Raw genomic sequence first — 27,580 nt, forward strand, 5'->3', positions numbered from 1 at the left:
TTAAATATACAATAAATCCATTTGTATTTGAAGGGCTGCTCATTTTATATGATCTCCTAGGTTGGTTTGTATACAGTATGACAAAAACGCAGTTTGTTTATGTTTATTGATAGGACGGGAGTTATCAATGGGGGGCGCGCACCAACGCTGTCAGTGACCTACACTGACCCACTATCTCTGTGTGTGTGTGAGTCCTGTTTCACATCAGCAGCATTTGTTTGGCCTCTCACATTACTGTACATTACAGACAGGTGTTGGCAGACAAGCATAGGGAGCGTCCACACTGCTTCACCACCAGAGGGGTTAAAGAAGTGCTGAGAGAAGAGCCAAACATCAACGTAGAGGGGTTAAAGAAGTGCTGAGAGAAGAGCCAAACATCAACGTAGAGGGGTTAAAGAAGTGCTGAGAGAAGAGCCAAACATCAACGTAGAGGGGTTAAAGAAGTGCTGAGAGAAGAGCCAAGCATCAACGTAGAGGGGTTAAAGAAGTGCTGAGAGAAGAGCCAAACATCAACGTAGAGGGGTTAAAGAAGTGCTGAGAGAAGAGCCAAACATCAACGTAGAGCAAATGTATTTAAACAGTTTTGAAAACCAATTAGTCAATTTCTGTCTATTGTTTGACCAGTACAGCAGGGTTGGGGTCAATTTGAAATGAACTTAGTCAATTCAGGAAGTGATTTGAATTTAAAATACAAAAAACGGCTAGACTTTTGAAATAGCTTCTCCTCAGCTGAATAAGTGGTCATTGAAAATACAACTTTTTTCTGCGTTATTATTCAATTGGAAAATATCTTTATTTCCAGAATTGACTGACTTCAATTCGAATTGACCCTAACCCACAGCAAACTTGAAATAGACCAGCAACAACATGAGTAGAATATAATGTATTACATGTACAATAACAGTAATACAGATATTTACAGCAGAGCTCACATTAACAAACTCTAAACAACAATATATACATATACTTTATAAACAAACCTTGATTAGTCGCTCATCATATCACCATGTTATTATTGCATCATATCTTCACCAACATCATCATGTTCTAAATATAATATATCTCTTATAGGCTTGTTTACACTGGGATGAAAAATTGCGCTTGAAGGTGCAGATTGATTGTGTATCTCCTTAAAAGACTACCTCTGTCATTTTATTAACGTAATTTACAAACTGTAAATAACTGTATCGGAGTAAAAACAGGACAATGTCTGCGGACGCTTTGACAGTATGTTCGAGAGCGGTATCAGAGAGCAATACATTTACTTAGTCATCCTCGTACGTCACCCTCGTACGTAGCGGGACAGTCTTCTGCCACTGTAGTCTGTCTTTTGCCACTGTTTGTGCCCTACCCCATGAGAAACCCATCTCTTCCCATAGAACCTTCAGAATATTTCTCTCCCCCTGTTATGTTTTATATTTACAGACGTGTACATCATCTCTTTATAATTCCCAATTTCTGTCTTAATTCACTTGCTCTTCTGTTTGACCTCTTAAATTCTCCTTTTTATCTTCTCCGTCGCCTCTCTCTACCTCCCCCTCTATCTCTCCTTCCACTCCCTTCTTGTCTTTGTTTTCACCTCTCTCTTTCCCTTCTTTAGTTTTATTTCTAGTCTCTGACCTTTTTTTGCCTCTCTCCACTACTCAAACACTTTTCACACTTGTCCTTCCCCCCCACTCTCCCCCCTCCTCTTCTTCCCTGTACTCAGCAGTTTAGGATCTTGATGAAGGCCTTGCGGAACTCGATGTTGAAGGTGGTGTAGATGACGGGGTTGACGGCACTGTTGAGGTAGCCCAGCCAGGTGACAGCACTGTACAGGGAGGGGGAGATACAGCAGCTGCCACAGTGGGCCTTCAGCACGTGGGTCAGGAAGAAGGGTAGCCAGCAGATGATGAACACACCTGATGGAGGAGGGAGGAGAATTAAAGGGTGTGAGTCAGTCTCAATTCACTCTCTGCCCCTTCCCTTCAGATCATCAAACATTGAAGGGCCAAGGGGAAGGGGTAAGGAGTGAATTGGGACTGGCTGAAGCACTCTCTATTCAGCCATCCTCATTGTCTCCTCCTGTTTCTCTCACCTAGCACGATAGCCAGCATCTGGGTCGCCTTCCTCTCCTTCTGCTGCGACAGGGTCCCTTTCACCCTCTCCTTCGCCATCGCTCCCTTCTCCCTGTCTGCATTGCGCTCCCTCCATCGCTCGCGGCCACTCATGCCGTCCTCGAAGGTGGCACGGCGGGGTACGAGGGCGGAGCGTGGTGCCACCGACGGGGACAGGGCCAGGAAGGGCGCGGGCGCCACCGAGATAGAAAGGGAGACCTTGGTGGCTCGTCCGGAGGGGGGAGGGGGGTGAGGTGGGGGGAGGCTCTGGTCTAACTGGGACAGGAAACCACGCCCCACAGGTTCCTCATCCAGGGGGTGCACCCCTGCCTCCTTCACTAACGTCTAATAGGGGAGGGGGGAGGAGAGAGAGAGAGACAGGAAGAAAAGATGGGAAGGGAGGGACAAATAGAGACAGAGGAAACAGCAAGAGATGTAGAGATATGTGCTGTAGTTCAAATCTAAGGCTCATGTTATAGGAGTTTTCGGAATCCAACTTTATGGTCACAGTAGTTCCCCTGTGCAGTGGCTCACAGTGTTCCAGCGACTTACCACTTTCTTGCGTTGGGGGGCGCTGGTGGGGGGCCTCATGATCAGAGTGCACAGCTTCACATCCTCGGGGTGGGTACACTTATTCTGAGAGGATGAAGGGAGAGAAAAGAATGAGGGATAGAAAATCAAAGATGCTTGCTTTTGGACCTACTGTCTTCTAAAAATCAAGCTTTTTTGACTTCCTCATCCTGCCTTTGATTTATTGGCTGGCTGTTTTATGGGGTTAATTGATTGATGAATGGCTGATTAGTTGATTGATAGATTGATTGACTAATCATGAACCTTCCTGTGCCTGTGGCCCTCCCCCGTCTTGCCTCCTCCCTGTGGGTGCAGGCCGTGTCTGCGGGGCACGGTGCGTCGTCCCCGCCTCCGCAGCACCACACAGATTTGGGCGTACACCAGCAGGGTCACGATGAAAGGAACGTAGAAGGAGGCCACGGACGAGTAGACCACGAAGGACGGATCAGCGAAGGCACACTTGGTCTCCTCCCGACTGGCTGATGGCGTGAAGGGGATGAGAAGAGGTGGATAGAAACACAGAGATGTTGTTTGGGAGTGGGGACAGGTGGGAGGAGGTGCATGTTAAGGCAAGAGAGAAGTTTTCCTCTACAGTTCAGGTCAGATAGCCAAAGATGTCAACGCTGTTAAATATGTTAAAGTCCACTCTGTAATGGTGTGGCAACCAAGTAAATGCCTGGTTTAGCTTCAGAGAAGACAGGTACATAAGCATTCGACAATGGCTTTTTCTCTCCATATTCAAGCTGGATGCAACATCTGAAAGGCATTTAAAATCTGCTTCTTATAAGGCCAGGCCACGGCCTATAGCATAACACACTGCAGTCTAGTTGAATCCTTTCAACATTATACAGCTGCTAGCAAATTACTATATGCTGCACACTGTAAGAAGGTGCCTTAAATACTGCCTTTCTGTTGAATTGGATGTTTAGGTGGTAGGTCCAATCCAATAAACTCAAGCTTCCCCATATACAGTATAACCATAGCCTTTCTATAGGACACATGATGACCCTGAGCGCCACATCATTTCTTGTTTTCCCAGCAATGTGTTCAAAGGCTAGAGGCGCTCTCAAAAGGTTACTGAATGTTAACATGCCGATTAAAGGCGCTGCATGGTCAATCCGACATCTGCAGTGGTCGTAGAGCATTTACTGCGATGTGGCCCCTACAGATGTCAGGGCGTTTATACTTCTTGCGCTTTGCCGAGCAGCACAGAGCTGTTGTGAAGGATGTTGTCAAGAAAGTGAGTTTGTGTTTATACAAGACCTCTCGCCCTCAGCTACAGTCAACCAATCATGTCAACGTGGAGCTATATGGAGCCCTTCGAATTGTTACAAAATTTGAGAGGCACACGGACATGCGGAATGGAGCTTGATTTGGCCTCTGCATGCCTCCAGATGCTCCGCCATTGTGTCACACCCTCCATACGAAGCCTCCGACCACATTTTTCAGATCAAGCATAAATTGGCTTTAAGTGTTGGCCCCTCCAGCTCAAGTGGTTGTTGCCATTCAGTTGCATCAAGCTGTGCAGCCTTTGCATACGAAACCAGTACTCTCTTCAGCCCCGTCCTCAAGGTAGGAGCTTATGTTCCAAACCTCAGTTGGCTTGTTTTCGCACGAGCTACCGCTCCGCCGAGACCACGCAAACATTTTTCAAATCAAAATACCGTCTTGAGCGAAACGTGATAATGGGCACGTCCTCCGACTTAAAATGACACCTGCATCACTGGTAAACATTCTGTATTGTGTACGTGGACCAACAGGCCAATCAATGAGTCCCTCTTTCCTTGAAATGCGTGTTGACTGATTAAAGCATACAGAGCTGAAAGCTGTTAGTAAGCAGTAGTGTGTGTGTGTGCATGCATGGTGTTCTTAGTGATTGCAGTTACTGCAAATCAAATCACATTTGTCACATGCGCCGAACACAAGAAGTGTAGACCTTACCGTGAAATGCTTAGTTACAAGCCCTTAACCCACAATGCAGTTCAAGAAATAACTGGGCATCATGACTAAACAGACGTAAGCCTATCTAACTAATTATTCATTTTGTCTCTCACCAACTGGTGATACCCAGATATCCAGTAGGGCTGCAATCTTCCAGGCTTACAACAGATGGACTGGAAGATTGCAATGGTTATTTTACATAGCTAATAACAAAAGGAGTGTGGGTTTCTTCACCTGTGACTTCCCGTGCCATGTTTATGTCTCTCCTAGACTGAATGAGTAAATGAGACTAGTGCACTTGTGATTGCATTGAATAGATTCATTGGAGTGGCTGTGGTTCTGGATTTTCTGGAACTCGACTTGCTGCAAAAAAAATACGGAGATTTCTGTGCATGCGGGATCCACTAGTCTACCTCCTTTAACTTCTTTGGGACTGGGGGGCACTATTGAGTAGCTTGGATAAAAAGGTGCCCAGAGTAAACTGCCTGCTACTCTGTCCTAAAAGCTAGAATATGCATATAATTAGTAGATTTGGATGGAAAACACTCTGAAGTTTCTAAAACTGTTTGAATGATGTCTGTGAATATAACAGAACTCATATGGCAGGCAAAAACCTGAGAAAAAATCCAACCAGGAAGTGGGAAATCTGAGGTTTGTAGTTTTTCAAGTCATTGCCTATCAAATATACAGCGTCTATGGGGTCATATTGCACTTCCTAAGGCTTCCACTAGATGTCGACAGTCTTTAGAACCTTGTTTGATGCCACGAGCTCAGTCTCGCGCGCTCCCGTGAGAGTTAGCTGCGTTCCATTGCATTTCTACAGACAAAGGAATTCTCCGGTTGAAACATTATTGAAGATTGATGATAAAAACATCCTAAAGATTGATTTTATACGTCGTTTGACATGTTTCTACGAACTGTAATATGACTTTGTCTGAACTTTTGCCTGGACCTGCCCGCGCATCGTGAGTTTGGATTTGTGTACTAAACGCGCGAACAAAAAGGAGGTATTTGGACATAAATGATGGACTTTATCGAACAAAACAAACATTTATTGTGGAACTGGGATTCCTGGGTGTGCATTCTGATGAAGATCATCAAAGGTAAGTGAATATTTATAGTGCTATTTCTGACTTCTGTTGACTCCACAACATGGCGGGTATCTGTATGGCTTGTTTTTGTGTCTAAGCGCCGTACTCAGATTATTGCATGGTGTGCTTTTTCCGAAAAGTTTTTTTGAAATCTTATTTAAGTTTAAATTTTATTTTTATTTCATTAAGGAGAAGTTTATCTAAAATTCCATGCATAACAACTGTATCTTTTAGCAATTTTTATTATGAGTATTTCTGTAAATTGATGTGGCTCTCTGCAAAATCACCGGATGTTTTGGAGGCAAAACATTACTGAACATAACGCGCCAATGTAAAGATTTCTGGATATAAATATGAACTTTATCGAACAAAACATACATGTATTGTGTAACATGAAGTCCTATGAGTGTCATCTGATGAAGATCATCAAAGGTTAGTGATTCATTTTATCTCTATTTCTGTTTTTTGTGACTCCTCTCTTTGGCTGGAAAAATGGCTATGTTTTTCTATGACTAGGTGCTGACCTAACATAATCGTTTGGTGTGCTTTCGTCGTAAAGCCTTTTTGAAATCGGACACTGTGGCTGGATTTACAACAAGTGTATCTTTAAAATGGTGTAAAATACTTCTATATTTGAGGAATCTTAATTATGGGATTTCTGTTGTTTTGAATTTGGCGCCCTGCAATTTCACTGGCTGTTGTTGAGGTTAAGCTGCTGCTCAGTGCTCAGTCAACTCTGTGACTTCGCTGCCGCTTGTACACAAAACAGTTCGAACAAACTTAGTTAGTCTGTTGTAACAGTAGGCTATTGCAAACATAAGCATGACAGACACAAGGAGATAGTCAAACAATTCCTAATGTTTTCAGGAGGGCAGTTACAGTACATGAAACTATTTAGGCAAGCTATATGTAGCTTACACAGTATATCAATGGTCTTAGGGTCATTTTGACCCGGCAGTTATAAAATTATTTACACCACAAAAACACACACACAATGAGAAATTGAGATTATGTGTGCTACTGACTGAACTCAGCAAGGAGCTCCTGAAGAGGAAGTTCACCATGGTTGGCACAGTTAGAAAGAAGCCTGAGTTCCCCCCTGCACTCCTCACAACAAGGGGAGAGAGGGCTTCTCATCAAAGTTTGCCTTCATCCCCACCACCACTCTAGTTTCTTACGTCCCAAATAGGAACAAGAAAGTGGTCCTCCTGAGCACACTGTACAAAACGGCTGCGATCAGTGATCGCGAGGACAGGAAGCCAGCCATCATCCTGGACTACAACCACAACAAAGGAGGCGTGAACTACCTGGACAAGGTGATTGGAATTTACAGCTGCAGGATGATGACTGCCCGCTGGCCCCTGGTCATCTTCCATTTTTTTTTTTTTTTTACCTTTATTTAACCAGGAAAAGTCCATTGAGATGCAGTGTCTCTTTTTCAAGGGAGACCTGGCCAAGAAGGCAGCAACAGTTTTTTTTATTTTTCTCTATTTAACTAGGCAAGTCAGTTAAGAGCAAATTCTTATTTTCAATGATGGCCTAGGAAAAGTCGGTTAACTGCCTTGTTCAGGGGCAAAACAACAGATTTTCACCTTGTCAGCTCAGGGATTCAATCTTGCAACCTTTCGGCTACTAGTACAACGCTCTAACCACTAGGCTACCTGCCACCCCAATCAATACATTACATAATTAAAACATACAACAACATGATCCAGCCTAAAAAAAGCATTTACATTCCTCTGTAACAGAGTCTCCCATCAATATTTTTAATTCATTCAGTGGCACTAACATATCTAGATGAAGCATGGATTGTAGATTATTCCATGCGTCTGGTGCACGAGAAGAGAATGCAGTCTTGCCTAATACTGTGAATGTCCTGGGGACTTTAAGTAGCAACCACCTAGCAGACCGGGTATGGTATCTGCTGGTGGTGAAGGAGACCAGACTACAGAGGTAAAGAGGGAGTTTACCCAAAATGGTTTAGTAGATATACACATACAAATGTAACTTTCTGTGCATATAAAGTGAGGTCCAACCTACCATTTGGTACAATGTGCAATGGTGGGTGAGTGACTTGGCATTTGTAATAAAGCACAAGGATGCATGATAACAGAGTCCAGTCTCTGTAAGACGGAGGAGGTTGCATGCATGTACAACAAGTCACCATAATCAATTACAGAGAGAAAAGTGGCCTGAACAAGCTTCTTTATAGCCATAAGTGGGAAGCAAGCCTTATTACGAAAATAAAAACCCAATTTCAATTTAAGCTTTGTCACAAGATTATCCACATGAACTTTAAAGGACAACTTGTCATCCAACCAAACACCTAGGTATTTGTAGGATGACACTTTTTCAATGGATAAGCCACCAGATGTGACAATGCTAACGTTCTCTGGCAGAGTTATAGCTCTGGTAAAGGACATGAATTTTGTTTTTTGTACATTCAAGACCAGTTTGAGACCATAAAGGGAGGCCTGCAGTGACTGAAAAGCAGTCTGGAGCTCTTCAACAGCCTGAACCAGAGAAGGAGTACATGAATATATAACGGTATCATCTGCATATAGATGTAACTATGCTGGTTGCATCCCCTTCACTTCATTGCATCCCATTTACCAAATATTTTATACAAACTGAGAACACAGGAGCTAAAATGGAACCCTGGGGCACACCTCTATTAACCTCAAGAAAGCCAGACTTGTGATTGTCAGTACATACACATTGTGTTCTGTCAAAAAGATAGAGTCTAGCGAGATAGAGTCTAGCTAGCAACAATTCATGGTCAACTGAATCAAATGCCTTTGATAAATCCACAAACAGAGCAGTACAATGTTGCTTTTTATCAAGTGCATTAATGATGTTATTTGCCACTGCCGTAGCTGGAGTTGCGGTGCTGTGCCCCGATCTAAAGCCAGACTGAACCCTGCTCAGTATGTTATTTTTAATTAAGAAGTTTTTGAACTGTGAGATCAATAGGGATTCATAGACTTTGGCCAGGATAGGGAGTTTAGAGATAGGACAATAGATATTAGCATCTGAGGGATCTCCACCCTTTAGCAGTGGGAGGACATACGCTGATTTCCAAATGCTGGGTTTGGAATTGGTCAAGAGACTCAAGTTGAAAATGTGAGCCACAGGTTCAGTAATAACACCAGCTGCTATCTTTAAGAGGTAGGGGTCCAGGTTGTCTGGACCTGCAGACTTTTTAGTGTCTATTGCCTTTAGTGCTTTATAGACTTCAGTATAAGAAACAGGCTCAAAGTTAAAATGGTTCACGAGGGCCTATATCATAGTTGACTGTAACAGAGCTTATATTAGAGGCCTGGGCCCCACCATTATCAAAAACTGAACCAGCAGATATGACGTACTTGTTAAAAAAAAACTACAATATCGGCTTTATCCTTCACTTCATTAGAATCCATCATCCATAACATAATTGATGTGTCCTCACACAATGCCTTTGTGATATGGAACAAGATCAACCCTACCTGGATGCTTGATAAGTGGAACAAGAGGAGGGTGTTCCTGGAGCAGCTGGGAAAGTCACTTGTAAACCCACACATTCAAAGAAGGGAGCGCCTCCCCCGCACAGCAGCCTCTGCAGCGCTTGTGAAAGCTGTTCAGGGGGCTGAATCTTGTCCTGATCCACCTGAGGCTGCAGCTGGGGCAGGCAAGAGGAGGAGATGCCACGTCTACCCCCCAAAGAAGGACTGTAAAACAAATACTAAATGTGCTGCACATGTGAGAAATACATCTGCAAAGTCCATGCGCACACACACTTGCATACTGTCCTACATGTGCTAATTAGAGTGCATTGATTTATCTTCTTCACATTTTTGTTTTGTATCTATTATCTTATTTTATTCTTATTTGTTGTTGTTTATACACCTTGTGGGTGGGGGCAATGTTAAAAAATATATATTTTGTAGTTATATTCTTATATACTGTACAATGAGGAATATATCAATATGTTGGCAAAAAAGTTTCCCTTCAATAAAATGCATTCAAAACTACTTTCTGCACATTTCTGCTACTTTCGTAAGCTATACAAGTGCTCTCTTGCTAAAAAAAATATGTTTACACCTATGCAGTACCTTTAGCAATAATAATAAAATTCCTCTACTTTAGTAAAGAAAACAATTACAACAGGTGTGTTGTAATAAAAACGAGTGGTGTCCACTGATTAAATGCAGTCTTTCTGCATTGTGAAGAGGGAAAACCCAGATATTCAAAGTTTGATGAATGACAGGTTGTTTCTTCATGCAAAATAGATTTGGGGTTTAAAATTCAATTAAGCTGCTATATTTTAGGGGTAAAGTGAAGGCGAGTCATTTTTTACCCTTAGGACAAGGGGAGTGTACAGAATGTTAAGATTACACAAGGGTTAAATCCATTTCACCTACGTTCTACCAGCATGTCAAATGTGCAATCAGAGGGAAAAAAACTCTAGACCACATTTACTCCACACATAGAGACGCGTACAAAGCTCTCCCTCACCCTCCATTTGGCAAATCTGACCATAATTATATCCTCCTGATTCCTGCTTACAAGCAAAAACTAAAGCAGGAAGTACAAGTGACTCGCTCAATACAGAAGTGGTCAGATGATGCGGATTTTTATTTCATTTTTTTATTTCACCTTTATTTAACCAGGTAGGCTAGTTGAGAACAAGTTCTCATTTGCAACTGCGACCTGGCCAAGATAAAGCATAGCAGTGTGAACAGACAACAACACAGAGTTACACATGGAGTAAACAATAAACAAGTCAATAACATGGTAGAAAAAAAGAGAATCTATATACAATGTGTGCAAAAGGCATGAGGAGGTAGGCAATAAATCAAATAATTACAATTTAGCAGATTAACACTGCAGTGATAAATCATCAGATGATCATGTGCAAGTAGAGATACTGGTGTGCAAAAGAGCAGAAAAGTAAATAAATAAAAGCAGTATGGGGGGTGAGGTAGGTAAATTGGGTGGGCTATATACCGATGGACTATGTACAGCTGCAGCGATCGGTTAGCTGCTCGGATAGCAGATGTTTAAAGTTGTTGAGGGAGATAAAAGTCTCCAACTTCAGAGATTTTTGCAATTCGTTCCAGTCGCAGGCAGCAGAGAACTGAAAGGAAAGGCGTCCAAATGAGGTTTTGGCTTTAGGGATGATCAGTGAGATACACCTGCTGGAGCGCGTGCTACAGGTGGGTGTAGCCATCGTGACCAGTGAACTGAGATAAGGCGGCACTTTACCTAGCATAGCCTTGTAGATGACCTGGAGCCAGTGGGTCTGACGACGAACATGTAGCGAGGGCCAGCCGACTAGGGCATACAGGTCGCAGTGGTGGGTCGTATAAGGTGCTTTAGTAACAAAACGGATGGCACTGTGATAAACTGCATCCAGTTTGCTGAGTAGAGTATTGGAAGCTATTTTGTAGATGACATCGCCGAAGTCGAGGATCGGTAGGATAGTCAGTTTTACTAGGGTAAGTTTGGCGGCGTGAGTGAAGGAGGCTTTGTTGCGAAATAGAAAGCCGACTCTAGATTTGATTTTGGATTGGAGATGTTTGATATGAGTCTGGAAGGAGAGTTTGCAGTCTAGCCAGACACCTAGGTACTTATAGATGTCCACATATTCTAGGTCGGAACCGTCCAGGGTGGTGATGCTAGTCGGGCGTGCGGGTGCAGGCAGCGAACGGTTGAAAAGCATGCATTTGGTTTTACTAGCGTTTAAGAGCAGTTGGAGGCCACGGAAGGAGTGTTGTATGGCATTGAAGCTCGTTTGGAGGTTAGATAGCACAGTGTCCAAGGAAGGGCCAGAAGTATACAGAATGGTGTCGTCTGCGTAGAGGTGGATCAGGGAATCGCCCGCAGCAAGAGCAACATCATTGATATATACAGAGAAAAGAGTCGGCCCGAGAATTGAACCCTGTGGTACCCCCATAGAGACTGCCAGAGGACCGGACAACATGCCCTCCGATTTGACACACTGAACTCTGTCTGCAAAGTAGTTGGTGAACCAGGCAAGGCAGTCATTAGAAAAACCGAGGCTACTGAGTCTGCCGATAAGAATACGGTGATTGACAGAGTCGAAAGCCTTGGCCAGGTCGATGAAGACGGCTGCACAGTACTGTCTTTTATCGATGCCGGTTATGATATCGTTTAGTACCTTGAGCGTGGCTGAGGTGCATCCGTGACCGGCTCGGAAACCGGATTGCACAGTGGAGAAGGTACGGTGGGATGGTCAGTGATCTGTTTGTTGACTTGGCTTTCGAAGACCTTAGATAGGCAGGGCAGGATGGATATAGGTCTGTAACAGTTTGGGTCCAGGGTGTCTCCCCCTTTGAAGAGGGGGATGACCGCGGCAGCTTTCCAATCCTTGGGGATCTCAGATGATACGAAGGAGAGGTTGAAGAGGATGGTAATAGGGGGTGCGACAATGGCGGCGGACAGTTTCAGAAATAGGGGGTCCATATTGTCAAGCCCAGCTGATTTGTATGGGTCCAGGTTTTCCAGCTCTTTCAGAACATCTGCTATCTGGATTTGGGTAAAGGAGAAGCTGGGGAGGCTTGGGCGAGTAGCAGCGGGGGGGGGGGGGGGGGGGGGGGTGTTGCCAAGGTTGGAGTCGCCAGGAGGAAGGCATGGCCAGCCATTGAGAAATGCTTATTGAAATTCTCGATTATCACGGATTTATCGGTGGTGACCGTGTTACCTAGCCTCAGTGTAGTGGGCAGCTGGGAGGAGGTGCTCTTGTTCTCCATGGACTTTACAGTATCCCAGAACTTTTTGGAGTTAGAGCTACAGGATGCAAATTTCTGCTTGAAAAAGCTGGCCTTTGCTTTCCTGACTAACTGCGTGTATTGGTTCCTGACTTCCCTGAACAGTTGCATATCGCGGGGGCTCTTCGATGCCATTGCAGTTCGCCACAGGATGTTTTTGTGCTGGTCGAGGGCAGTCAGGTCTGGAGTGAACCAAGGGCTATATCTGTTCTTAGTTCTGCATTTTTTGAACGGAGCATGCTTGTCTAATATGGTGAGGAAGTAACTTTTAAAGAATGACCAGGCATCCTCAACTGACGGGATGAGGTCAATATCCTTCCAGGGTACCCGGGCCAGGTCGATTAGAAAGGCCTGCTCGCAGAAGTGTTTTAGGGAGCGTTTGACAGTGATGAGGGGTGGTCGTTTGACCGCGGACCCGTAGCGGATACAGGCAATGAGGCAGTGATCGCTGAGATCTTGATTGAAGACAGCAGAGGTGTATTTGGAGGGCAAGTTGGTCAGGATAATGTCTATTAGGGTGCCCATGTTTACGGATTTAGGGTTGTACCTGGTGGGTTCCTTGATGATTTGTGTGAGATTGATGCTACGCTACAGGACTGTTTTGCTAGGACAGACTGGAATATGTTCCGGGATTCATCCAATGGCAAAGAAGGAGTATACTACCTCAGTCACCGGCTTCATCAATAAGTGCATTGACGAGTCATCCCCACAGTGACCGTACGTACATTATCCAACCAGAAGCCATGGATTACAGGCAATATCCGCACCAATCTAAAGGCTTGAGCTGCCGCTTTCAAAGCGCGGGACACTAATCCGGACGCTTATAAGAAATCCCGCTATGCCCGCAGAAGACCCATCAAACAGGCAAAGCATCAATACAGGACTAAGATTGAATCCTGCTACACCAGCTCTTACGCTTGTCGGACGTGGCAGACTTGCCAACTTTTACGGACTACAAAGGGAAACTCAGCCGAGAGCTTCCCAGTGACGCGAGCCTACCAGACGGGCTAAATGCCTTTTATGCTCACTTCGAGGCAAGCAACACTGTAGCATGCATGAGAGCACCCCTCCATAGCTGATGTAAAAACAGGCCACAGTATTCACAAGGGTGCGGGGCCAAATGGATTACCAGGATGTGTACTCAGAGCATGCGCTGACCAACTGGCAAGTGTCTTCACTGACATTTTCAACCTCTCCCTGACCGAGTCTGTAAAACCTACATGTTTCAAGCAGACCACCATAGTCCCTGTGACCAAAAACACAAAGGTAACCTATCTAAATGACTACTGCTCAGTAGCACGCACGTCGGTATCCATGAAGTGCTTTGAAAGGCTGGTCATGGCTCACATCAACACCATCAACACCATCATCCTGGAAACCCTAGACCCATCTACAATTTGCACAACACCCCAACAGATCCACAGATGACACAATCTCAATTGCACTCCACACTGGCCTTTCCCATCTGGACAAAAGGAACATCTATGTGAGAATGCTGTTCATTTACTAGAGCTCAGTGTTCAACACCATAGTGCCCACAAAGATCATCACTAAGCTAGGGACTTTGGGACAAAACACCTCCCTCTGCAACTGGATCCTGGACTTCCTGACGGGCCGCAGCCAGGTGGTAAGGGTAGGCAACAACACATCTGCCATGCTGATCCTCAACACCGGGGCCCCTCAGTGGTTGGTGCTTAGTTCCCTCCTGTACTCCCTGTTCACCCATGACTGTGGCCAAGCACGACTCCAACACCATCATTAAGTTTGCTGACGACACAATGGTGGAAGGCCTGATCACTGACAACAATGAGACAGCCTATAGGGACAAAAGGAGCTGATCGTGGACTACAGGAAAAAGAGGGGCGAACATGCCCCCATTCACATCAATGGGGAGTCTACAGCACCAACAAACTATCATGGACTAAACACATCAAGACAGTCGTGAAGAGGGCACGACAACGCCTTTTCCCCCTCAGGAGACTGAAAAGATTTGGCTTGACTCCCCAGATCCTCAAAGTTCTACAGCTGCACCAGAGAGCATCCTGACCGGTTGCATCACCGCCTGGTATGGCAATTGCTCGACATCTGACCGTAAGGCGCTACAGAGGGTAATGCGTACGGCCCAGTACATCACCGGGGCCAAGCTTCTTGCCATCCAGGACCTATATACTAGGCGGTGTCAGAGGAAGGCCAAAAAAATGGTCAAAGACTCCAGTCACCCAAGTCATAGACTGTTCTCTCTGCTATCGCACGACAAGCAGTACCAGAGCACCAAGTCTAGGTCCAAAAGGCTAATTAACAGCTTCTTCCCTGAAGCCGTAAGACTGCTGAATAATTAATCAAATGGCTAGCCGGACTATTTGCATTGACACCACCCCTCTTTGCTTTTACACTGCTGCTACTCGCTGTTTATTATCTATGCATAGTCACTTTACCCCTACCTACAGCACATTTACAAATGACCTCAATTACCTTGACTAACCTGTACCCCCGCACATTGACTCGGTACCGGTATCCCCTGTATGTAGCCATATTACTGTTATTTTATTGTGTTACTTTTTTAAACTTTAGTTTATTTAGTAAATATTTTCTTAAAACTGCATTGTTGGTTAAGGGCTTGTAAGTAAGCATTTCATGCATGTGACAAATACAATTTGATTTGACTGTAGGCCTATGACCACTCACATGTAGCGTAATATCATATTAACTCCAGCATAATTATGCATTTCTTGCATTGAAATTATACAAATGTAAAATTTTGTCTCAGGAACAGGAGTGGAGAAAGATTTCTTTAAGCATCTCTTGAGAAAATGCAAATATGCGTGTAATGTGTTTTCTTTGACACTTATGCAAGCAGTATTTCAACCGCATAAAATATGCACAAAAGAAAAACTAAAGTCTTATCAGAAATGTCTTTTTCTCAGCTTTTAATTTCCTTAAAACCGGTCAAACTGATGACATTTGGACATTTTGCAGAGGACCAATCTTTCCACTGTTTTGGAGTTATTGCATTTTCTCCCCGGTCCCTAAACGAAACAGACAACTTTACAGGCGTTAACTAGATTACTAATGCATTCATTCTATCGATGTAAGACATTATTCTGGTGAGCAGTTTTCTGGGGCATATCAGCATATCCCAGGCATCTTATCCGGGTTTTTCGGGTTGTTGTAAATGGAATATGACGTTTATATGCGTCAACTCAAAAACAGAATACTTGAGTATCCCAAATAATGGGATATTGGTGTGTATGTAAATGTGGTCACTGAGAAAGAGGGGGACAAAGAGACCGCGAGAGAGACAGAGAAAAGGAGAGAAAGACAGAAACAGACAGAGATCGAAACAGACAGAGACAGACCTGTGTTGTTGAGTCCAAACAGCAGAGGGCAGGAGATGGCGAAGGAGAGGAACCACACGACAGCAATCATCAGAGCCACCCTCCTCCTGGAGCTGTATCTGGTGTTATACAGCATGGGCATCGCCACTGCCGTGTACCTGCACACACATGCTGTATTTAGAGCTAACACCTACACACACGCACAAACAACCACGCATGCACACGAACACCTTGTCCACCACCGCCCACACTGAGTTAAGTTGCATTGTCAGTTCCTCTCATTCACCAGGCAAACACAAACAAAAGCTGTCCAAGTCAGTTTCACAGTGCAGCAGCGTGACAAACCAATCTAAGAGTCCTCCATAGAAAGCCTGGTGTGAGGAGAGGCTGCTGAAACGGTCCATTTCTTTCAACGGTTATAAAAGGGTATGGGTTTGGTTGGACAAAATAAGCTCATGTTAAGAAGATAATGATACTTGAGAAGTGAGGAGGCTACCCGAAAAGATGAAAATGGTGTCCTGATTTTTCTTTTTTTCTTTGTGGGAAAGCAACAATAGCAAGCAATAAAAAATACATTTCCCACCAGGAGACATTACCATCTCCTTAAAAAACGTTTTTTTTTTGCTGCAAGGGCACTATGAAATCAATCCAGATTTTGGAGAGTGTGAGAAGAGAGTGATGAGGGGAGAGTGAGAAAGAGCAAGACAGACAGACAGACATATAGACAGACAGATACTGTATATAGAGAGAGATAGAGATACTGTAGATAGATAGAGAAAGTGTGAGTACCTGTCGATGCTGATGGCACAGAGGTTGAGAATGCTGGCAGTACACATCATGACGTCCAGGGTCAGTAGGATGTCACAGTGGATGAGACTGAAGCGCCACTCCCCTACCACCTAGGAAGGGACACATACAGTATTAGTGCACTACATAGGGAATAGGGTGCCATTTGGGACGCAGTTATGCTTATGAATAATAGACTGGAGGAAAGGAGAACAAAGACAGTGCTACAGCACAAAGACAGATTCAGAGATTCAGATCAACAAGAAACTGTTGATGGGAACCAACTGTAGCTTCTGTTATTGATCATGCTGCCTTGACATTAAAACCTATTAGGGATAGGTGTTCCGCTAGCGGAATTGCAGAGCGCCAAATTCAAACAACAGAAATCTCATAATAAAAATTCCTAAAACATACAAGTGTTATAAATCGGCTTAAAGATAAACTTCTTGTTAGTCCAACCACAGTGTCAGATTTCAAAAATACTTTACGGCGAAAGCATACCATGCGATTATCTGAGGACAGAGCCCAGCACACAAAACATTACAAACAGTAACCAGCCAAGTAGAGGAGTAACAAAAGTCAGAAATAGCGATAAAATTAATCACTTACCTTTGATGATCTTCATATGGTTGCACTCACAAGACTGCCAGTAACCCAATAAATGTTTGTTTTGTTCGATAAAGTCCCTCTTTATATCCAAAAACCTCCGTTTTGTAACATCCAGTGAAATTGCAGAGCGTGAAACTCAACAAAATAGAAATTCTCCTAATAAACATACATAAAAAGATACAAGTGTTATACATCAGCTTAAAGACAAACTTCTTGTTAATCCAACCGCTGTGTCAGATTTCAAAAAGGCTTTACGGCGAAACCATACCATGCGATTATCTGAGGACAGCGCCCAGCTAACAAAACATTACATCTTTATATCCAAAAACCTACATTTTGTTGGTGCGTTTTGTTCAGTAATCCATTGGCACAAAGCGCGGTCACAGCAGCCAGACGTAAAATCCAAAAAGTACCATAAAAGTTCGTAGAAACATGTCAAACGATGTTTATAATCAATCCTCAGGTTGTTTTTATCATAAATAAATCGATAATATTTCAACTGGACAATATCTGTGCGCTCCAGTCACGTGCAGAAAATATCTCTGGAAATGTCCACTGTCCACTCATTGAAAGTGGTGTTTCTCCCTCATTTATAAAATAAAATGTAAAAAATGAAACAATGCCTAAAGACTGGCCACATGTAGTGGAAGCCATAGGGATCGTGAACTGGGTCATAAGTCTTTGTATGGGGGATAGGCTTTCAATGGAAAAACAGCCATTTCAAAGTAATAGCATTTCATAGATGGATTTTACTCAGGTTTTCGCCTGCCAAATATCAGTTCTATTATACTCACAGACATTATTTTAACAGTTTTGGAAAATTTTGAGTGTTTTCTATCCAATACTACCATGCATATGCATATCCTAGCTTCTGGGCCTGAGTAACAAGCAGTTTACATAGGGCACCTTATTCATCCAAACTACTCAATACTGCCCCCGTTCCCAGAAAGGTTAACCGAGAGGGATTTTGAAACACCTACGAATGAACTAGTGTAGAGAGACTAGGAGGTAAAGACATGGAACAAGACAGACAAATGTGAGAGACAGAAAAACACTGGCTGCCAGATGGATAGAAACACGTACGAACCCACACACACCCACCTCCACACACACCTACCCACCCACCTCCAGGTAGACGCCCCAGGGCATGACCAGGGTGGCCAGCAGCAGGTCGGACACGGCCAGGGAGACGATGAGGTAGTTGGTGGTAGTCTGGAGGGCGCGCTCGCGCGACACCGCCACACAAACTAGCATGTTGCCAAACACCACGCAGAAGATAAGCAGCACCAGCAGCACGGCGTAGAAGTTATAGGGAGGGGAGGAGGGCAACGGAGAGCTGGAGCAGTTGGACGGAGAGGAGGTGGAGAGGGAGAAGGCGAAGGAAGAGGAAGGGTTGGAGGTGAGGGAGATGGACGGTGTGAGGGAGGGGGAGGGAGGGTATGATGGAGAGAGGGAGGAGAAGCCTGTCTCATCTGTCTCATTGGGGAAAGTAGTCATCATGCTCCTCTGGACAGAGTGTGTCTGGAAGAGTCTGGAAAAGTAACAAGAGACTGATAACATCAAGAGTTATATCTCACAATTTCACACACAAAGCTCTACAACTCTGTACCTTGTATTTACACAACACATACAGTAGATGTATGTATTGTCAACTATCTCAGCTCAATGCAGATTGGAGTTTTACATCCTGTAAAGGGATGTGATAAGTTGGTGCGGTGCTGATGGCTCAATAGATTGGAGCATTGTGCTTTCAATATCAGATGTGGATTTGATTCCCACATGGGCCACACATATCAAATGTCTTTGTTGTTACTACGCATCAGTCGCTTTGGATAAAAGCATCTACCATATGTTTCTACTTTACGTGAATTGCAGTGGTATTCTGCATTCGATGGGCAGTTTTATTCCACCTTAAGCCCATTTCTCTAACTAACCACAGCACCTCCACCATCCAATGTTTCAGATTGGCTTTGAGATACATAATTAAAGGGAGAGATCTAAAGCTCCCTCCCTGACCCTCTAAATTACCCTACATACCTACACCAGCCTACATATAGTGCAATCTGAAACTATTCAGACCTCTTGAATTTTTCAACATTTTGTTACATTACAGCCTTATTCTAAAATGGATCCCACAGACTCGTCTTCTGTAGGAGACAGGAGAATGACAACATATTACATCAGAAGAACATAACCTACATCAGACGCATACCATCTTACTGACCTACATCAGGTCATAACTTAGTCTATACTACCCTGTATAAGCACATGTACAGTGCATTCAGTAAGTATTAAGACTTCTTGACTTTTTATCACATTTTGTTACATTACAGCCTTATTCTAAAATAAATTACATCGTTTCCCCCCCTCAATCTACACACAATGCCCCATAATGACAAAGCAAAAATAGGTTCTTTTAAATTTGAGCAAATGTATGAATACAATAAAAAGGAAATATAAAATGTACATACAGTACCAGTCAAAGGTTTGGACTCACCTACTCATTCCAGGGTTGTTTTTCTTCTTTTTTTATACTATTTCTACATTGTAGAATAATAGTGAAGACATCAAAACTATGAAATAACACATATGGAATCATGTAGTAACCAAAAAAGTGTTAAAAAAAATGAAAATATATTTTTTATTTGAGATTCTTCAAATTAGCCACCGTTTGCCTTGATGACAGCAGTGTAAACTCCCGGCATTCTCTCAACCATATTCATGAGATAGTCACCTGGAATGCATTTCAATTAACAGCTGTGCCTTGTTAATTTGTTCATAAGTTAATTTGTGGAATTTCTTTCCTTCTTAATGCGTTTGAGACAAGCAGTTGTGTTGTGACAAGGTAGGGGTGGTGTACAGAAGACAGCCCTATTTGGTAAGCTGGCAAGACCAGCTCAAATAAGCAGAGAAACGACAGTCCATCATTACTTTAAGACAGAAAGGTCAGTCAATAAAGAACATTTCAAGAACTTTGAGTTTCTTCAAGTGCATTCACAAAATCCATCAAGCTATGATGAAACTGGCTCTCATGAGGACCGCCACAAGAAAGGAAGACCCAGAGTTACCTCTGCTGCAGAGAATAAGTTCATTAGAGTTACCAGCCTCAGAAATTGCAGCCCAAATAATGCCTTCACAAGTAACAGACATCTCAAAATCAACTGTTCAGAGGAGACTATGTGAATCAGGCCTTCATGGTCGAATTGCTGCAAAGAAACCACTACTAAAGGACACCAATAATAAGAAGAGATTTGCTTGGGCCAAGAAACACGAGCAATGGACATTAGACTGGTGGAAATCTGTCCTTTGGCCTGATAAGTCCAAATTTGAGATTTTTGGTTCCAACCGGCATGTCTTTGTGAGACGCAAAGTAGGGGATCTCCGCATGTGTGGTTCCAACCATGAAGCATGGAGGAGGTGGTGTGATGGTGCTTTGCTAGTGACACTGTCACTGATTTATTTAAAATCAAATCAAATGTATTTATATAGCCCTTCGTACATCAGCTGATATCTCAAAGTGCTGTACAGAAACCCAGCCTAAAACCACAAACAGCAAGCAATGCAGGTGTAGAAGCACAGTGGCTAGGAAAAACTCCCTAGAAAGGCCAAAACCTAGGAAGAAACCTAGAGAGGAACCAGGCTATGAGGGGTGGCCAGTCCTCTTCTGGTTGTGCCGGGTGGAGATTATAACAGAACATGGCCAAGATGTTCAAATGTTCATAAATGACCAGCATGGTCAAATAATAATAATCACAGTAGTTGTCGAGGGTGCAGCACCTCAGGACTAAATGTCAGTTGGCTTTTCATAGCCGATCATTAAGAGTATCTATTTAGAATTCAAGGCACACTTAACCAGCATGAGGTCATGACTTGCCCTTTTGGATGAGGATCAAATGAACCAGATCCCCCACCCCCCTCTCCCACCACAGTTTTATGACGGTCGTAAATACCTGCAGGAAAACTCTCTCCCCCACTCTTTCGGAAATAGAAGTTAAATCCCTTTGTTACTCAAAAGAGATATGTTGCATTACAGTAACATTAAAAGGTTGAATAATGAAACAATATTTCCGTAATCCAAAGAGTTGGAAGGGTCCGTTGGTACTTAAAGAACAATCACGTCGAATTCATTACTAATTTGTGATGTAACTAAGGACAGTAGAACAACATAACTGTATCTTTGAATGTGTATACCTCCCAGTGATCAGATTCACATCTAGATGTTGTGGTACTTATATGATTAAATATGAAACTATTTGTGAGAATATGTAATGTGATGTTAGCCTTCTAAATGAATTGTTTTTCATATGAAGTTTTAACCAGTCAGTGACCACACCCACATGAGCACAGACATTATGACAAAAAGAGGGAACCCCCCCCCACACACACACTAAGCGCAAACCAGATGGGATTGCATATTACTGCAGAATGCTGTGGTAGCCATTGTCGTGTCTTGACTATCATTAATGTGATTGACTGTTATTTTATGAAATAATTACATACCACGTAAAATTCTTACGCGATTAAATTACTCATGTAACAATTAAGTAAGTAAATCTGGGGCACCGCAGAGAAAGTTATTTAACAAGTTACTATCTCCTGACTAAACTCTAAAGATATAAATATCTCTTACATCAATCACAGCCAATTCATTAATTATTATTTACTTTCAGTCTCATTCTGAATGTCGCAAAATCCTTGGATAGCTGCACGAACCATAGCATAAATGGTTAATCAGCGATATACAAATTGGCTTAATTATTTATTTACTAACTAAATAATCACACAGAATTACATTAACACACAAACAGAATAGCTTACACATTGATTACTACATAATGCAAAGTCAAGTCCCTGGTGGACTAAACTCGATATGACGGCTTGGTAGACAATGGAAAGGGGTGGGGACAGATAAAGAGCGGGAAAGACAGAATGCACCCACTACATACATACAGCTGAGAACTATGCTCATGGAAATGTGAAAACTTTGCACATGAACGGCCGCTCATTCGAAAGAATTGCAATGTACATATTTACGTTTGTATGTCTTTGCTGTCTCTCTGTTGAAAACACTTGATCCGCTTGGGGAGTAATTCGACAGAAAGTCTCTGGTTTGTCCACCAGAGACCAAAGTCTTTCGTAGTTATAGCTTGTTCAGCGGGCTCTGTTATAATGGTCGTTTGATAGGGAAATGTTCTTTAGAATGGATCTTTCAGAGTACCACCCGGTGGTTCTCGGTCAAGTTCACTAGACTAAAGTACTTAAACAGCTGCAGACTGAAAGTTCCTGTGTAGTCTTCATCTTCTTCACTCGTGAAAAGTTTCAGAGTTTCTAACCATTTTGTACCTACCAGCTCATGCTGTCCGTGTACTGGTCTTGTAGAGTCTAACCATTTGTGACATTTGGTTCACACCGTCTGCCTGCTTGGTCTTGTAAAGGTTTTCTTCTCTGTTGAAAGTTTCAGAGTTTCTAGCCATTCCGTACCTTTCAGCTCACGCAGTGTGGTGAAGAAGCCGCAACAGCATGGTGAAGAAGCCGCAACAGCGTCTCTTCAACCTCAGGAGGCTGAAGAAATTCGGCTTGGCCCTTTAGACCCTCACACACTTTTACAGACGCACAATTGAGAGCATCCTGTCGGGCTGTATCGCCGCCTTGTACGGCAAAAAAAAGGCCCATGTGCCACTGGCCATGTCACCTTTCTCATTGTTTTATTTGTATATTAAAAAAATATTTCTACCAGTACACCCAACTAAATAAATGGTCCAGCTCATCTGGCATTTGCCAGAATTGCCAGATGGCCAATCCTCTCCTGGTATAGTAGGTCTATTTTACAGAAATATTTATGAATTAAAGCTTAAAAGTGGTCAGCAACTTTTTTTCATGTGGAGTGACAATTTACATTACCATTTCTACCAACCTGCATGCCAGTTAGGACCTATGATTTTCATGAGCATTTTCTTTGAACAGAAAATATGCTGATGAAAATAAATATCCATTATAAATCACATTGGCTACACCGCATGGCAGTTGGTTCAGGTTCTTTCAATTGCATGTACCTCTCTCTACTCCACCAGTCTGCCTTTATTCTAGCCCATCTGTCTTCAGCTCTTGCTAGCGAAGATGAAACATTTTATAAACTATTCTGGGCACTCAGAGATTCCCGCACCGGTGAGCTCCAGACATACGGCTTTATTTGTGCAAGGGAGAAGAAGTGTTCAGGTATTTTATGATGTTTCCGCAGAATACATAGTCTCAGAGCATTACATTTTCCACTTTTACCCTGAGGCTCGGTGGTTAGGGGAGAGTGCTGGAAAGATTGTACCCTATGGGGGCATAGCCATGGTAGCCAAAATAATGGCCTGCCCAGCATTTTTATACATGACCCTAAGCATGATGATGGGATGTTAATTGCTTAACGAATTCAAATCAAATTTTATGTCACATGCGCCGAATACAACAGGACCTTACCGTGAAATGTTTACTTACAAGCCCTTAACTCTATTTTCTTAAAACTGCATTGTTGGTTAAGAAAACATTTACAATATAAAAAAATGTAAAGTAAAAAAAGAGCAATAATGAGGCTACATACAGGGGGTACCGAGTCACTGTACTGGGGTACAGGTTAGTCGAGGTAATTTGTACATGTAGGTAGGGGTAAAGTGACTATGCATAGATAATAAACAGCGAGTAGCAGCAGTGTAAAAACAAAGGGGGGTGGTCAATGCAAATAGTCCAAGTGGCCATTTGATTAACTGTTCAGCAGTCTTATGGCTTGGGGGTAGAAGCTGTTAAGGAGCCTTTTGGACCTAGACTTGGCGCTCCAGTAACGCTTGTTGTGCGGTAGTAGAGAGAACAGTCCGACTTTGGTGACTGGAGTCTTTGACAATTTTTGGGGGCCTTCCTCTGACACCGCCTACTACAGAGGTCCTGGATGGAAGGAAGTATGGCCCCAGTGATGTACTGGGCCGTACGCACTACCGTCTGTAGTGCATTGCGGTCAGATGCCGAGCAGTTGCCATACCAGGCGGTGATGCAACCGGTCAAAATGCTCTCGATAGTGCAGCTGTAGAACTTTGAGGATCTGGGGACCCATGCCAAATCTTTTCAGTCTCCTGAGGGGGAAAAGGCGTTGTCGTGCCCTCTTCACAAGTTTATTGGTGTGTTTGGACCATGATAGTTTGTTGGGGATGTGGACACCAACGAACTTGAACCTCTCTACCCGCTCCTCTAAAGCCCCATCGATGTGAATGAGGGCGTGTTCGGCCCTCCTTTTCCTGTAGTCCACGATCATCTTCAATTCAGAAAACACACACCTTGGAAGCATCGGCTTTCAACCCTTACGAAAAAAGATTGCTGTCATAGTGCAGTACAACTGCAGTATGCTGCAAATTCGGCATCCAAAATAAGTTGTTTTATGCAGTAATTTTGCAGTGTAACTGAAGTTCAACTGCAGTTATTCTGCAATTATTGCGTTCAAAATACCACAGTTGACTGCTGTTTCAAAACGGCAATCTTTTATTGTAAGGGAGTATAATTTGTATCCCTTATTTACAATAAATATTTTTTTATCCTACTTCCTTTAGTCCTTTGACTGACAGGAAATCAATATGTTTAACAAGGTCAGTACTGTTCAGCAATTGAGCTTGTTGTGAAAAAGCTCTACACGGCAGTGCTTATGATAAATCATGGATAGTGGATACAAAGCGTGTTCTAAGACTTGTTTCATAGATTAAAAAAAACTAATTTTTAGATAGATGAGATGTGTCTAAGAGGGGAATTGAGTTAACCTTGTTGTTTTATACTGTCTGTGTCAGCGCTTCTTTAAGCCATACTTAATTCAAGTAAGTTATGCAGACTCAAACTATCTAGTGAAGTAGACAGTCTAGACTTTTCATTAAATACGAACAGTGTCTTCAAACCCCCTCTTTCGCTCTCTCTTTCTGACAATCCTTTTCTCCCTAAAAATGGTTGTGTTTGGAAAGAGATATTTAACAGCCACCTCATTCTTTTTAGAATATGCCCTTAACTTGTGGCTGTTAAATATGTGGTCTCTAAATGACAACAACCCATGCACTAGATCACCTCGCTGTCCTTCCATGCTCTCTGTCTTCTCTCCCTCCTTGTCTGTCACATGGACTCTAGCCAGGTCTAGCATAGCTTTGGCCTTGTTAATCGCAACACAAAATACTTTTTAAAAACGTGTACCCAACCTTGTTCTAGGCGAGATATCCACTGGGCAGCGACAATCAATGGAGGGAAAGGGAGGAAATTGAGCGACGTGAATGAATCGTCAGTGTTGAGAGAGGATGGACTCAGTGTATTGGCTGGGCTGGCTGCCGCATTATCATCCCACTGCTGAGAGTTGGTGGGAAATTCATTCATTAATGAATAAATACTGACTGGTATATTTTAAATCCTTCACTTCTCTCAAGACTCAACGCTCCATGATCTACTATTCCTCTCACTCCTTATTAAGACCATGATCAGCTCTAGAAAACTATTTAGTTTACCTTTATTTAACCAGGCATGCCAATTAATAATTGCTTTTGTATTTACAATGACGGCCTGGCAAGAGGCCTCATGTGGGGTAGGGGTGGGGATTAAAAGTGTATCAATGTTTCATGATACACAAAACAAAAACTAGTTCTACAGTATACAAATGTAAAAACTGTTTCTGAATATTACAATCATTATCACTCTTATCTGCCAACCTGATCTGGCAGACGGAAAGCTACTCCTTTCAGATCCCAGGTACCACCTGCTATCATTGTGCCTTTGAGCAAGGCACTTAACCCGTACATGGCTCCAGGGGCGCTGCACTGAGGCGGACCCTGTGCTGCTCCCAATGTGTGGTGTGTGTTTGTGTCTGGGGGGGATGGGAGCAGAGCAAAGACTATCATTTATTGAAGGACTAACGAAGTACTTGACTTGTCTTGTCCCATGTTTCGAGGCAGAAATTCTGGTGCATCAAGCATCTCAGAGTAGGAGTGCTAATCTAGGACGAGGTCTGCCCTATCCATGCAATCTTGTGTTCTAAAAGGCTAAACTGATCCTAAATAAGCACTCCGACGCAGACTTTTAATACATACATCCCCTGGACTCATTACTAGTCTTAACAATGTATTCAGTAATTATACCAAACAGTGGTATATTTAATCCCATTCGTTTTCTGGGGGAGTCGACCACTCTCAAAGGGTTTTCTATGCTCCTGCTGGGACGCAGACCTGCCACCTGACATTCTAAAGTGCTAGTTCCTGAACTACCCATCTCCTGCTGCAGCTAATTCTCAAGCTCTCAGTGTAAATCCACCATATGTGCATGAATGCATGAACAAGTACACACAGACACAAGAGACATACACCAGATAACGTAAAAATACAGAGACAGGTAACCCAAATAGCAACAAAACGATGAGTAAAAAAGTAGGTTAAACTGCAACTTACCCTCACTCGGCTGTAGTGGTGGTCAGTCCCATTCCCTCCAAACAGAGAATTGCAACATACAGTTTGAAAATGTATGCACTCACTATACCGTAAGTCGCTCTGAATAAGCGGAAAATGGAAAATGACAGCAGAGTGAATCAGTCAGTCACCACTCTGAGCTTCTGCTTCTGAGCCTGCTAACCCTCTCCTGTCAGAGCTCGCACCTCAAACTCTATAACATGCAACACACTCACTCCCTCTACTCCTCAATGAGTGTTCCAGCAGTAAATCCCTTCCTCTTGCCACCTCTCTCTGGTTTTCACACTCTGTACTTTCCTCCAAGTGATTTAGCGGTACCCTCCCTCTCCCTCTTCCCCCCTCCTCCTCCCTCATTAGCTGTTCCTCAGATCCAGTGAGCAGTGTGTGTGTATATTCAGAAGAAAAAAACAGACAGATGAAAACAAATTAACTGCATGGGTAAAAAGATCTCTAAAGCGCTCCAATTGGGTGACAAATTAAAATCATCCATATACGTTTGGCAGCGCTCGCAATGAGCAGAAGCAACAGAGGAGATCATCAGAGAGAAATGAGACGGGGAAGATAATTAGAAGGGGGAAAAGGTATATGCTTCATCATCAATGCATAAACGGGGATAGCAATGGACGAGGGCAGGCAGTATGAGACAGGCAGTGTTATCTAACTCACTTGAAAACGCAGTGAGAGTACGAATCATATCTCATATTATAAAAGATAGTTCAGTGAAGTTGGTTAGTGCCCAAGTACTGAATGAAGCCTATCCGCTCAGTTTGTTTTTCATCGTACAAACAGACACACCTTCGGCCTACGAGTCATTTATTTTGGCCCCTCAAAGTTTTTTGTCAAAAAGGACTGTAAAATCAGCAGGAATTCGGCTAAAAATAATGTTAAGTCAGGAAATCTGTTTCCAAGTATTCCCACAATTAA

At 43.1% G+C, this 27,580-nt stretch overlaps 1 protein-coding gene across 1 annotated transcript; it reads right to left on the reverse strand.

Moving 5' to 3' along the window:
- Positions 1–555: 555 nt before the first annotated feature.
- On the reverse strand, positions 556–26,916 carry LOC139573829 (D(2) dopamine receptor A-like). Its single transcript, XM_071397734.1, has 8 exons — positions 26,639–26,916; positions 18,324–18,729; positions 16,593–16,702; positions 15,825–15,961; positions 2,931–3,145; positions 2,649–2,732; positions 2,078–2,441; positions 556–1,901 (listed from the first exon to the last, which is right to left on the reverse strand). The coding sequence occupies exons 2-8, from the start codon at positions 18,696–18,698 to the stop codon at positions 1,705–1,707; spliced, it is 1,482 nt and encodes a 493-aa protein (XP_071253835.1). The 5' UTR covers positions 18,699–18,729; positions 26,639–26,916; the 3' UTR covers positions 556–1,704.
- Positions 26,917–27,580: the final 664 nt, after the last annotated feature.

This window comes from Salvelinus alpinus, chromosome 4 (genome assembly GCF_045679555.1).
Source record: "Salvelinus alpinus chromosome 4, SLU_Salpinus.1, whole genome shotgun sequence".
Taxonomy (NCBI): domain Eukaryota; kingdom Metazoa; phylum Chordata; class Actinopteri; order Salmoniformes; family Salmonidae; genus Salvelinus; species Salvelinus alpinus.